We start from the raw sequence: 14,168 nt of genomic DNA, 5'->3' as shown, positions 1-14,168 counted from the left end.
TATATCCCCCCACCCCCACCCCCTGGTTATAGACTAGGAATAGAGGACCCTCTGTGTACCTGCAATAAGTACATATTCTATTCCACAGTTCCATCCTGTGCGAAGAAGCCAACTCTGGGACAAATTTACCAAGAATGTCAGGAAGTCATTTTAGTGAAAATGTCCTGCAATTTTCATGAAAAATTCAGTAAAAAAAAAAAGTGTGTGTGTGTGTGTGTGTGTGTGTGTGTGTATAAAGGACTTATTGTTTAATGGCCCAGAGTCTTAGGACGACAAATGTTTAACAGGTTGCAGGATCTGTGGTAGACGTGGTGGTTATTTTAATCTCTAAAGCCGATAAGCTCTAACCAACTGTGGGGAGTGTGAGCTTGTTTTATCACCTTTATTCAGGACTGCTAGTGCCTGCAGAGCCATTATCTGCTCTTCTTGAGAAGTCATAAAGGATGGAGAAGATTCAAAGTAAAAGTCAACATAGTGGCTATATTTTCAAAAGAGAAAAAAGTTACTTTGGAAAAATTTTAACTGAGGTAATAATAGACTTTGGAAATCAGAAAGGACCATGTAGCTGTATAGTCATTGATTCAGAGAGCCTTCGAGACTGCTGGGACCATAGAATACCGTCTGCTCCTTTAACAGGTGTAGAAAAAGAGATCAAGCAGTGTGCCCAAATGTATACCACAAGCTAGAGGCAAAGCAGATTCAAGCCTAGTGTGTGAATTCAGTGCTTACACTTGAATCTTGACTATGAAAGGGAGAAAAGGTCAGAAAATTAATTTGCAAACATCTAGAATATTCCTTAAGGTTTATAGTCTTACCAATCATTTTGGCATGTTATTTTACATAATGCTTATGACTATCCTATGCGATAAGAAGGCCCTTTTTTCCCATTTTGCAGCTGGGGAGCTAAGGCTCAAAGGAGGTTGTGGGCCCAAGATCATATACCTTTCAGTAGCCATAAAAGTGGGACTTGAGCTTGTGTCTTCTGGGTCCAGATTCATCCTAGGAAGTTGTATTATAAATCCATCTGACTTTATGAATTTCTCCCAGGCCAAGATGTCTGCCCACCTGTTGCCAGACAAATTCTTGGCGGGCTTTTACATAACTTGATTGGCACTTTAGATGTTGTAAAGTCCTTTCTGTCATTAAATCAGGAAAATGGATATAAATTGATACATGAATACATGACTAAGAGCTGATTCTTGGGCATTAGTGTATACTAATGTTTTATAATGTGTGTTCTAAGGCAGGGCTTAAACTCAGTAGTGAAAGACTAGTCTGTTTTTAATTTCTAATCTATTCTGGACTGATACTTTTGAAAATACAATAAAAAATGATTTACTAGAAAAGTAACACATTTGAATGTTGCAGCAAGGGCAAACTACCTTAAACATCTCCATCTGCTTATTCTCAATTTTCTGTACTCTTCTTGTCATTGGCCCATAACAGTTCACAGACCAGCACTGATCTTCCAACCACATTTTGAGAAATACTATTCTAAGAAATGTCATTCCTTAGAAATGTCAGCGACATTCCCTGAATAAAGAGCTTCTTGATGAGTATGTTGGGGAGATCCCATAAGCTAGAAAGTGTCAGTGCACATTAGCATATGAAAGCACTGAGAAGTCATGCAATAAAGAAGCTTGTTTCAGCATTAATTAACTCAGCATTTCCCACACTGACTTGACCTCTAAGCTCATTGGTCATGGAATTCCTTTCAACATGCACAGAATTCCCATTTCTTGAAACACCTTGGCTCTGTCTTGCCTAATGGGACAGGCATGCCTGAAATGGAAACCATGCCCTCCTCCTGCTCTGCCTTGTACATCTCCCAGGCTTACTTCTCCCTCCTGCATAGTACTCAGTGGGGCAGCCTCACCGACAGAGAAGGCCAAGCCCCACTGCACTTTGTTCCTGCCTCCTCTAGCCCTCCAGGAAGTGATTCATCCCAGGCTGTCTTCCTCTTCAGTATTGCCTTTCACAAACAAGAGGGATCCCATTCTCCTTCATCCAGTTCTATGATAAATGCTTCTCTTTTTTTAGTTGAAACTGTATACCCACACAAAAAGGTTAACAAAAAGAAAACTGTACACCCACATAAAGCACACACATTGCCGTTCTTTCCCTAAGCAGCAGTACCTCGCATCTTGCCCCATTCCCACCCGTTCTCTCTCTCTGTCCTGCATGCTTGGGTGGATCTCATGACTTCCAGGTGGAATTTTTCCACCTTATTATGGGCAGTCTACCCTGAGGTGAATTCCACAGAAATTCCAAAGCTGCTTTCATTCATATTCTCTCAACTGTTCTAACCACTATAGTCCTGTGACTGCTTCAAGAGGTAGGCTTTTATTTCTGTGTGTTACTCCTTATAGCCTCTTCTGGTGACCCCGTGATCCTCAACCAGAATTAATCCACTCTCCATTCTACTGCTGTGTCTACTGTATATTCAGCAGCTCCAACGTCTGCACAGGGACCTCTCTAGCTGACAACCCACATGCATTTATTCACAACCACCCCATCTCAGCCCCTCAGTACCCACAGGAATACTGAGCTGCGTTACTGCCGGGCCTTGTACCAGAAGCCCTGCAGAGAGAGAAGAGTCAGCCAGGGTCCCTGCTTCAAGAGAATCCCACTTTGCAGGTGCTGAGATTGTGGTGTCTACAATGCTCAAACCTTGGGGCAAGAATTTCCAAACCACATTTCCCCAACCTAACTATTGTGTGAGACAATAATAGTCTCCCCCCAAAAAGGATTCTGGGGTTAAATAAATTTGGGAAGCAGAATTAGTTGTGCTAACATATATTACGAATTTCACGGAGGAGCTTCTATATAATGGTTTTTCTAAATATACTTGACCTGCAAACTCTCTTTTCAAGGAAACCCTGTGTAAGGCAGTGTCATTCCCGTGATGTCATTTAGGAAAAGCTGGCTCAGGTACTGTTGCCAAGTGTGGCCCTGCCAAGTGCTGAGGATCAAATTTAAGTCGTTCAAACAGACATCCTGGTTAGAAGGAAAATGGATATTTCTTTCTGCTTTCCCTTAACTCTGTCTTTCGAGTGATAAATAAGCTGAGTCTGCACCAGATGCTGTTACTTTATTTCCTTAGGTATGTGTTCTGTGTAATTTACCACCTAGAGCTCTAATGACCTCCAGATCAGCTCAGGCCTCTCCCCTGAGCCCTAGATCCCATATACCCTGCATCTGCTGGACACCTGCCTATTGGAGATCTTTAACAGAATGCCCAGCAAGCACTTCGAATGCAGTTTGTCCCACACAGAAGTGATTGCCCTCATAAACCTCTTTTCTCCCTCTGTACTCCACCGTGGCCCCATTTCTACCATCTGCCAGAAACCCGGGAGATGTACTGATGCTGTCCTCCTGCCAAGTCACCACTTTGGCCTCTTGATTCCACATTCCAATTATTTCTTGACTCTGCTCCCTCGTCTCCATCCTCAACTGCCATTGTCTGATTTTAGGTCCACATTACAGTAGTTTCCTAATTAGTTTCTATCTTAGACCAGGCTTCCTGGGAAAGAGCTCTAAGCTTCTGAGATTCACATGCAGTAGGGTTATTTGGGAATGCTATGGAGAATAACCCCTGTGGAGGAGTGGAGGAAACAAGGTCAGGCAGAAGGCAGTTGAACTGGGGCACAGTCACAAGAGGAGGTTCAACCAGTCGTATGGGATGCTCTGGAACTGAACAGCCATCCCTACCCCCCCTCTCTATTCTTGCCCACTCCACATTGGATAGCCCCTCCCCTGCCAGGGTGGCATAAACTTTGTTTAAGGACAATTTCCAGAATGGGGCTCTGCTAAGGGCCATCAGCCACCAATTTCCCAGTAGCTGGAGGAATGGGTGATCAGGAAATCAGGGTGGCACAACACAGGACCCATTGCAGCATCCTCGGCCCCAGCCTTGCTGCTTTCCAGTCACCCCACCACCACCACCACCACCAGAGGGACTTTTCTGAACCCAGATTTAATCAGACTACCTCCTTACTTAAACCTTTCAGTGATTCCTCCCTACCCATAGTATAATTCTTTAGCTAGCCCTTTCCCCTCCCAATCTGGTCCCTGCCGACCCAGTAAGCTGCATCTCCCACAGCTTTCCTCCTTGCACGCCCTCTTGCTCCACTAATACAAAGTTATCAATCCTTCACAAAGGCTGCTCCCTCTGCTGGAACGAGTTTTTCCCATTTCCCTCATAGGCAAACTCCTATACATCCCTTAGGGCCGAGATTAAGCATCTCCTCTTCTGCAATGCCTTCCTTAATATCCTCCAGTGAATACAATATCCTGCAAAATTTCTTTTTACTCTTATGGTCATTTGCTTATCAGACTACTAGACTGAGCTCCTTAAGAGCAAAGCCTATGTTACATTCATTTTTGAATATGCATGAATGACTCAATCCACCATGTATGCATCAGGACTGTATAAGGCTGCATCTACATGGGCCGACTCAGACGAACAGGAGTTGACTTCAGTTAGTCAACTGTTTTTTCCAGGTCTTAATCTAGTTGCCCAGTGAAGACTCTAGGTCCCTGAGGAGTGGGGAGGGGAACTCTTTTTTGGGGACTCTCACCTGGTTCAGCAGCATATATACTCTCAGCTCAATGCTCTAAACTTATGTTGATGTTACCCCCATGGTAGCAGTGACCTATGGTACCTTTAAAAGGTACCATAAGGCCTGGCTTACCAAAAAATATTGCTCATTTATAACTGAGATCTCCCTCATGTCCATTTTGAAATTCTTACCTACTCTTGTCTTTACTAATGTTTGGCCCAACAAACATCCAAGAGGACACATCTGTAAAAGAAAAGTTCTATCTATTTTTATTCTACCCCTTTAAATTTTTCTATATTTTGTACACATTTTATAATGTACACAATAACAAATAAATAATATAAGAGAATATACATCAACATCAAAAAAATTTAGAGACCACTAGATTGGACTCCAAGGACTTCTTTAGCCCTTATGCATTAGCTTTTCAGCCGATCTGATTGCAAAGCCAGTTTGTACTGATAGATACTGAAGGCCCTAGGGGAACTCTGAAATCTAGGATCTCAAACAGCTAGGAATGAAAGGTAGGGATGGGCAGAGGAACAGGGCCATCTGGAGAGAACACAGAGGCTGAATCTAACCCAAGCTGGTGAACCATCTGGCATGCAATTGAGAACACAGAATACACAGAGGCATGAGGTGAAGCCAGAAGCAGCAATGGGCAGGACAACCAACCGGAGGCTCGAGCAGGTAGGGAAGAGGGACACCAGGAAACATGCTCCATCCACCTCACTATGGTTGGAGCTCACAAGTCCAAGGGTCACAAGGCAGATATGAAGATGACAGTGGCTTCTCCAGAATGCTTACATTGGAGAAGCAAGGGGCAGCGATCTGACTGGAGTCAGAATCTGGACTCCAGAGCACTGTGCCTACTTGGGTGATGTGGTTATTTGGGGATGGCTATAGCGGTTGATTGATGCTGGAAATTCAGGGATGGGGAGGGAAGCAGAAAGGGAGCTTTTATTAAACATAGCTCATTATCCTTTGGCATATGGAAGCTAGTGAGCCACATTAGGCTGGAGAGAGGAGTAGGACATCTGAGCTGAGCAGAGGCCTGATCTAGCATCAAACCCTGGAGGCCCAAGGGCCACATTGGCATGGTGCTCCAGAATGGCACTAGCAACCAGGCAGCAGCTGCAGAAGGGCAGGAGCAGGGGATGGCCTTCTGAATGGAAGACTGGGTAAGGGAGGAGGGAGATTCCAAGAGCAAGGCTTCCACGAAGGGCAAAGAGGAGGCACAGAGAGACCCAAAGGTAAATATGGCTAACTGGACAGGTTTAGCACTGTTCCACAATTCCTAGCTCCACTAGAGAATCAGTGGGAAACTGTTTGCTGGGCATGGTGGACCACTGTATGCAGAGTTTCCCTGTAGACAGTAAAGGTCAGGGAGGAAACAAATACAATTCCTGTGTATTTTGTTTTTAGACTCTCAGTTAGGCACTTAATTTTCCACCAATGCCACACTCTAAACCCCATGAGGGGTGACGACCACTTCTAGCTAATACCTTGTGTTTGTAAAACATTTCTGTTCTTTCATATGTAGATATTTACAGAAGCTTTTACATACACTCTTTCATATACCCTTACCATAACCCAGCTAGGTAGGTATTCTTCTATTCATTTCGAGATAGAGAAGTAGAAGTTCAAAGCAATATGTTTTAGCCAGAACCCTTCTTTCTGCAGATGAGGAATCCAAGGCCCAGATGGGGTTAATTGACTTACCAAAGATAAGGAGCAGAGAGCCATCAAAGCCAGGACCAAAACCCAGGTCTCGCGGAACTCTAGCTGCCTCCCAGTTCTCCATCCTTTTATTATACTTCCCTCCAGTACTGGAGTCCTTACATCAGCATTCGGCAGACAGAAAGCAATGGCTAACAGATTTTATTAGATCTGCCTTTCTACTCTTGATTCTCCCAGTTTGGCTCTTTTAACATTCTCTGTGTTTCTTTGCAGCATGCAAGAGGAAAGAGCAAGAGCATGGGAAGGACAGAGGCAACACACCCAAAAAGCCGAGGTTGGTCTTCACAGATGTCCAGCGTCGAACTCTACATGCAATATTCAAGGAAAATAAGCGTCCATCCAAAGAATTGCAAATCACCATTTCCCAGCAGCTGGGGTTGGAGTTGAGTACCGTCAGCAACTTCTTCATGAACGCAAGGAGGAGGAGTCTGGATAAGTGGCAAGACGAGGGCAGCTCCAATTCAGGCAACTCATCTTCTTCATCAAGCACTTGTACCAAAGCATGAAGGAATGACCACAAACTAAAACCTCGGTGGAAAAGCTTTAAATTTAAAAAAAATTTAAAAAAATTTTTTAAAGAGCAGGACCTCAAGATAGCAGGTTTATACTTAGAAATATTTGAAGAAATAAAAAAGAAAGTGTTATTTATAGTCCAAAGAAACCAAAGACTTAGCTCACCTGCATTCTGACTTTGTTCCAAGACACACACTTCAGCGGGGCGACGACTTGGCAAGAAAAACCATAAGCAGGAAAACACCACTGGGTCTCACACCTTCAGTCCATGATCATTCTCACTGTGCTTGGCTGTTCAGTGGTTTGGGGCATAGTGATTTTGAGCCATTGGGTGGACATCTTAAAAGATCAGACTTTCTCTTCTATTCCGTTGCGCCACAAAGGTGTATGGTGTCTCAGCACTGTACGTGCACATGGGCGCATGTGTGTATACACACACACACACTATCACCACCACCACCACCACCACCACCACCACCAGTGGTTAGGGACTTAGGCAGAGCTGGTCTTCAGGAAGGGTTGTGCCCTAGGAGTGTGACCCACATCGTGGGGGATTGTCTGAGTTCAATGGATTAGGAGTCTGATTTTGCTCATCTAGCCTAGTGTTTGAACCTGTCAGGCCCGCAACCTAAATGCAGATTCAAACCCAGCGAAGGAAATTTGAATGACACCTAAACCAGTGCATTCTCTTTGTTTGTTAAGGAATGTTCAGATATTTTTTAAGAAACGAAGCAAGAGCCCATCCATTAAAAAAAAAAAATCACCTAGGTACCAAAGAACACACTGATATTATAGTGCAGGTATTTTATTGCAATGATTTTAATAACCAAAGCTTATTTTTACACAAAATGCTATGTAAAGTTATACGTATAAACTGACCTAGCTGTAATACACATAATACGCATAGAATCATGACTATTATTTATGACTTTTGAAGCATTTGAAATATTGGTTTTCAGAACTGGCAAAAAAGAATGTAGCTTTAGGAAGCAATATCATGGCAGAGAGGTGGACATGGTATACATGTACACACAGACGGCACCCTCCCTTTCAGGATCCATAAATGATTCCAAAATCTCTTCACAGCTGAGAAAATCCAGGGATCCTTCCAAAACAGGGCTCCATTATAAAACGAGAAAACTAAGTTTCGCAAGGAAGATAACTAAATTCAAAATTTTGTTCAAAGTAACACTTTTTAGAAAAAGGCCACTAAAATAAAGAACTCCATACTTAGGTTAATTTGGCTTAAGTTTGTTCTGGGCATTTGGCACCAAATGCCCTTTTAGAATACTTTACAAAACACACAAAGCGAGCCGACCAACATTACTTTTTAGAACGAACTCTCCAGTATTTGTAACCATCCTAAAAATGTTAGCAAACCAATTTTATTGCTAACCCCAGATATTTTATGAGTTGGACATCAGTAAAACAGTGGGTGCAACCTAGAGATGAAGGAATCGACAAATGCATAGAAAAAGCCAGAGTTCCAATGAAAGACAAGACTATGGTTCTATAGAGATATTAAGCTATTTGTTTCACGAGGCATAGCTTCCAAAGTGTACTGCATTCTTTCTTGCTACTGCTTCAAGCTGGAAATTTTATAACAGATTCCACTCTCTAATAGGTTCAGATAAAAAGCTAGACCTGAGCTTCCAAATACAAAATTCTAAACTTCTTTATTTTCCCAAATCACTTAACCAGAGCTATAGAAATCAAGGCAGATTTTTAAAAACTAAGATGAAAAGTTGCATTAGTAGTACCCTAGTGAATCACTTGAGTCCCAGAAAAATTACCTTTGAATTCAATTAAATTGCAGTATAAATATATGCCTTTTGTATCATTAGGGAGAGAATCAGTTATTCTTAATTATCACACCTAACTAGAAATGTAAAATTAAATGTTATCGCAACAACAAATATTTTATTGAGATTTATTACAATGCTAAAGGAAAAAGAAAAAAAAAGCAAAGCATCTTGACACAAAACCTAACTGCTTAGGAGCAAATCTCAGCATCTCGTCTAGGTTAGAAGAGACAGGCTCCCAGAAAGGTGCAGCTAAACCAACAAGCCATCTTTGTCTCCTTCACTCTGCTGTAGAATGAGAAACCAACATATATATCCCCTTTGATGAAATAGTCAGCACATTTTCCTTGATACATTTTGTCTTAGTATTTTTTCATTTGTCCCCAAATTCCAGTTTAGAATTTTCCCTTTTAAAGACGGCACAATTATAGCTCAGCTATAAAAAGAGACCATTTAAATGGCCACCCTTCAAGATTTGCTAAAAATGTAATTTGTCATTGACATATAAACAAAAAGGAAAAACTGATTAATGTTTTCTCTCTCCCAGGAATGTGGAGCAGGGGAGAAAAGGGAACAGCTCCATAGTGTATTTATAATCTAGGAGGAAGAAAAGCCGTATTTATTTAAAACAGGAGATTTTAAAATGCAGGGAACTTCAAGCTGTGTCTACACACAATCTTACTAAATTCAGTACCCCAGGAAAAACAAAAGTTGAATTCAGACAACCATATTTTTTTGCTTCATTTTTACTATTTTATCCCCAAAATTAATTCAATGGCATCTTATGTTTTCAGCCAATTATCTTGGTATTGCATAGACACAGTTTCAAAGAATATTACAGCATTTTACTATTTCCCATCATGATGGTTTTTTGAAAAATGACCAGTTAATCTATTGCTAACACCAAAGATAATTTTCATACCAGCATTGAATTTGCACCCATTATGCAATTTCAGGACCTAGAGATATATTTTCTCCTAAACAGTTGCACAAATCAGAGCCTGAAAGCAATTTTTTACTTGACTGTTTAAGCATGCTCACAACCTTGGCTTTTTAGAAATCATAATGGACAAATTCAGCTTCTCACAAGCAATACGCTTACTATATCATTGTGTAAGACTGATCCTTCACTTGTTTCTGAACTGGCATGTAAAAAACAATGCTCCCATACCTGTTTAGTGTAGCGTTAATATATGGCTCAGGTTTTTTAACCTACCACATTCAACAAATTTGCCATTTGTTCACCCACCATGTCTCAATCCTTCAGCAAAATTCACATGAAAAGATACTCTCTTGTTTGTATGTTTCTTTATTCCAAAACTGCACTTCAAAGAATACTGTTTATTTTCTTTTGGTTTTGATTTTGGTAGAATGGAACTTAGTCTGTTTTTGGCCATAAATCATTCAGGTCCTTATCACTGGAAGCTTTCCTGAAGGGAGGTGTGAAATCTGGACATACCAAAGGCCCAGGCTTCAGGGAAAGTTCAGGTAAAAGAATTCCAGGTGTCAGGAACTAAGAATTCCATTCCCTGGATGTGCCTGGAATAGACCCTAAAGACCAAAGAGAGTGCGGGGAAATCCAGAAGTTCTAACTGAACATGTCACTGCACCCCAAAAAGTTTAATTTTCCAGGAAAAAATAAAATAAAAGCACTATGCTACTTTTGGACTCATCCCACTCCCATTGCTACCCCAGGTGAATGACCCATCTTTGCAGGTTAAATGCAAACTTTGCTATACCAAAGAGTCCTAGGACATTTTCACATGAGCTATAAAGGCATTTTCCCTAAGAAAGGGCCTCCCTTCTTTGTACATAAAGGATGAAAACTATGCATTTAGCAAACAAAGAGAAAGCACTTCTCCCTTTTCTATCTAGTTGTTTAGGGTGCATTCAAAAACCAGAGGCTGTTTTGAGACATGTTTGGCCTTCTGGATTGTTATTGTGGTGTGGTTAGCTTTACAGTACATTTGGTAACTATTTCCTAAATAGTAAGGACAAAGAAGCAGAAGGTAAGAAATAGCTACTTCCACGTGTAAAAAAAAAAAAAAAAAAAAAAAAAAAATGTAAAGATCTACTATTTATAGTGTGAACCAAAGATGCTACCTCACTCGATTTCCATTGGTGATTTTAATCACATTGATGATACCAAAGAATACCAAAGATATTTTCATGCACGGCCTTGGTCTGCAGAGGGAACTCCTCCCCTTCCTCTTCCTTCCCCCACCTCCTTTCCCTTCCTCACTCTTCACTCAGTGTGTAAATTTGTCTTCATTCTTAATAATAATGATACAATAATGATAACAACATTAGGAAATACTACTCTTATTACTGCTAGTTCTACTTGTAAATCTCTAGGCAAACATGTTGCAAACTTTGTAAACTCCTAGGACGAGTGCCTTGCTTGAACCAAAGTGTTAAACCGCTGTTGACCTCTCTCACCTTATACTCTTTGAATACCTCAGCCTCTTAGAAAGGCCACTAATGAAAAAAAAAAGGAATAATTATTCACCGTGGTGCTTTTTCCGTGCAACCATGCAATGAAACTTTCTTTGATACCAAAGGATGACTCCCCCTGCCCCAATTTCTTGCTGATAAACCAAAGCTCCTCCTCCTCTGTTTCCTCTAGAGGTCCCCCCACTCCCAACTTTGTGAGTTCCTTCCGCAGGCAGGCCGTGCATCCTTTTACCAATTCCTCCAAATACCTCATAGTAATAAAGTTTTAGGGTTATGTTGTATAGAGAGTCTATGTGATAAGGCAGAACTTACTAGTTTGATAATTGTTAAGGTTACTTTTTAAAAAAACTTTATAATTCATATTTATTTTGTAGGTTGTATGTTTGGGATGGTTTCCCCCTTTGGTTTGGGGTTTGTTTTCTTGGCAGAACTGCTCTGTTGCTCAAGGAAGACTTAATTTCTGGAAATGTTCCCCAGGTGGGTTAAGGGTTGTATAAAAATGCAAGAATGGAATAAGAAATGATTTTCATTAAGCTGGTTACTTATGAAGTTTTTGTGTTTCATAGTAAATTTTTTCCCACAGGGTAAAAATATATATATATAATCTCTTTTTTGTGGAACTGGTTCCTATTTTTCTCTATAATGTGCTGTGATTTTTTTTAATTTAATTACATTTTATATGAGCTTATTTAATCACTGCTTTAATTTATGACTGTAGTTTTTGAAATGTGTATATAGTAGAATCGAAATAGCCAAAGCTTTATGTTACAATCTTTTTGTTCTTGATGCTGAGATAAGCTGAAGGCAAGAGCTTCTCTTAACTGCAGGGTGTATCTTTAGCTTTTTCTTAGCAGGCACTTCAATGTGTGTTGTGAACACTGCCAGGTTCCCCCCACCCCCAGAAAACAAAACAAAACCAACCTGTACATGCCAAAATGAGTGTTTCAAGGTAGTCCTTTTTGCCACTTAGAAAAGCATTATTCCTGTTTATCCTTTAATTTATTATTATTTTTTTTTAGAAAAGATTACTTTGCAGGTAAGACCTGAAATTCCAAAGAATTTAAGACTTGTTTCATGTTTCAAAGCACCGGCATTTGTGAGATACTTTGCTAAGTTTTGTTTGTTTGTTTTTTAAACCATTCTCACGGGTATGTGAAGTAAAGAGTGTAAAACCTCAAAAGGACAAGCTAACTTGAATTTGGAAATCCTTGAAGTTTTACCAAGTTTCTGAATTGCTTCGAGACTATGAACAGGGCTTGGAGACACAGTTCCTTTTATAGAGATGAGAGCAGAATATGACTTCATTCTCTAAAGGAGAAAGAAAATGCTGGGGACAGCTGATCTTCCAGCTCCTCTGGCCAGACCACAGAAGAAACAAAACATGGTTATGATTGCTCGGCCCAATTATCGATTGAATTTAAAATGTCTCATGCTACCCATGATCCACACCCCCACCCCACGAACCCCTACCAAGACTGGAAGATTGATCCTCAAATTTTAGGGTCCCAAGGGTTAATATACCTTAAACCTATGTGAGTTGGTCTCTTCTCATTCTTCATCTTCCCCCCAGCACTTAGAGATGATCACTGCCTCAAGCCCCCTTGCTCAAGATCCTTCAGATTTTTGGCCCTGCTTTAGATTAGCTTATGCAGAGAATTCTAAGGCAACAAGTGGCGTCCTCATTTGTTTTATTTGGGCTGAAATACGTTGTTTTAACTACGTGGCATAAATCCACAGATGTAAATACTTTTCCTGTCAACACAAAGTTTTCCTTTATTTTCTTTAGCAGAGTTGTTTGGGGTGGGGAAGAAAAGGAAGGGCTTAGACTTCAGGTCAAATGTTACATTTTCTTAGGAACATTTTTATACTTGTATTTTAGTAGGGCAATAAATCTGCTCTGAGTTGCAGGATCATTCAGTGGTCTATTGGTAAACGGTGACTAATTATTTGTTTTAAATACAAATGCTGTGCAGTGAGTTATAGAAAGCCCAGGAGAATGTTTGAGGAAGTAGTTTTTTTTTTTACCATTAGCAATTAAACAATAAACAGAATTGTATTCAGAAGGTCACATTTTCTGTTTCTGTGGTAGTGTCGATTTTTTGTGGTTCTGCATTTATTACATAATCACTTTGGGCTCCTTTTAGGCTTGCTGTCTGAACCAAGTGACAGTATTTTTTTTTTTAAATAAACTTTAAAACATTGTCTTCCACTTGCTTCAGTAGTTGTCTTCATATCTCCTGTGTTTATTGTCTGGTCTGAAGTCCACCCATCTGCCACTCACTTAGACCTGTCCCTTCCCCCATTTCTATTTTCCCTTTGCCTTTGACCTTAGCTATTGTTTGAGTGTACCTCAGTTTCCATGTTCAAGTTAGCTTGGTGGTTTATTATGTAACGAGGGTGCCTAAGACAATCATCAGGTAAAAAAGTAAATAAATAAAATTTAAAAAAAAAAAATCTGTAGAGTAGAAAATCTTCCAAGAGCAGAGGGAGTTCTTTAGCAATGGAGAAGAAAAAAGGGTAAAAATCATAATTAAATAATGGATTAATTTAAAACCTAATCAAGAGGGGCTTAGAAGATTTTTGATAAAAGACAAATGTTGCTGTCATCTTCTTTGTCAATTAGAAAGCAGTGGTAGTTTCTATGTTGAATCTACATTTCAGACTAAATAATTATTGTGCCCAATTATGGTTGTTTGCTAATATTTTGTCTTTCTCTCTTTCTCTCTGTCCAATGCTTCTTCTGTACTTTTGTGTGTAGCAACAAAAAGTGTAATGCATTAGGCATTATTCTAGTTTGATTATGAGTATCTCCTGTACTACATGATTTCTTTCCTTTTTTTTAAGCTTCGCTACTGTTCTCGCTTTATGCCGTGCAATATCATCTGCTGTGTTTGCTAAGCAAAAAAAGAAAAAAAAGAAAAAAAAAAAAAAGCAAGTGATGATACCATCAAGCTTTTCAGTGTTAAAATGTTTCAGCATTTATGTAGTCACCAAAATGTAGTAAATAAAATGTTGGATTTTCCAGCACTTTAAATTTAGACAATTCTTGCCTTCTTTTTTTTAATCGACCTGTAATCCTAGGTGAATAGCTCATGGA

General features: G+C 40.1%; 1 protein-coding gene across 1 annotated transcript in view; it reads left to right on the top strand.

Annotated features, from left to right (window-relative positions):
- ONECUT1 (one cut homeobox 1) overlaps positions 1 to 13,525 on the top strand; it is a 38,333-nt gene extending 24,808 nt beyond the window's left edge. Inside the window, exon 2 of the mRNA XM_004483501.3 lies at positions 6,516 to 13,525. Within this exon, the coding sequence (XP_004483558.1) occupies positions 6,516 to 6,808 (293 nt within the window). The 3' untranslated portion in view covers positions 6,809 to 13,525. The remainder of the gene's footprint in view (positions 1 to 6,515) is intronic.
- The last annotated feature ends 643 nt before the right edge of the window (positions 13,526 to 14,168 follow it).

This window comes from Dasypus novemcinctus, chromosome 3, assembly GCF_030445035.2.
Source record: "Dasypus novemcinctus isolate mDasNov1 chromosome 3, mDasNov1.1.hap2, whole genome shotgun sequence".
In the NCBI taxonomy this organism is placed as follows: Eukaryota; Metazoa; Chordata; class Mammalia; order Cingulata; family Dasypodidae; genus Dasypus; species Dasypus novemcinctus.
Note: the sequence above shows the minus strand (reverse complement) of the source record. Positions and strands in the feature narration are given on the sequence as shown.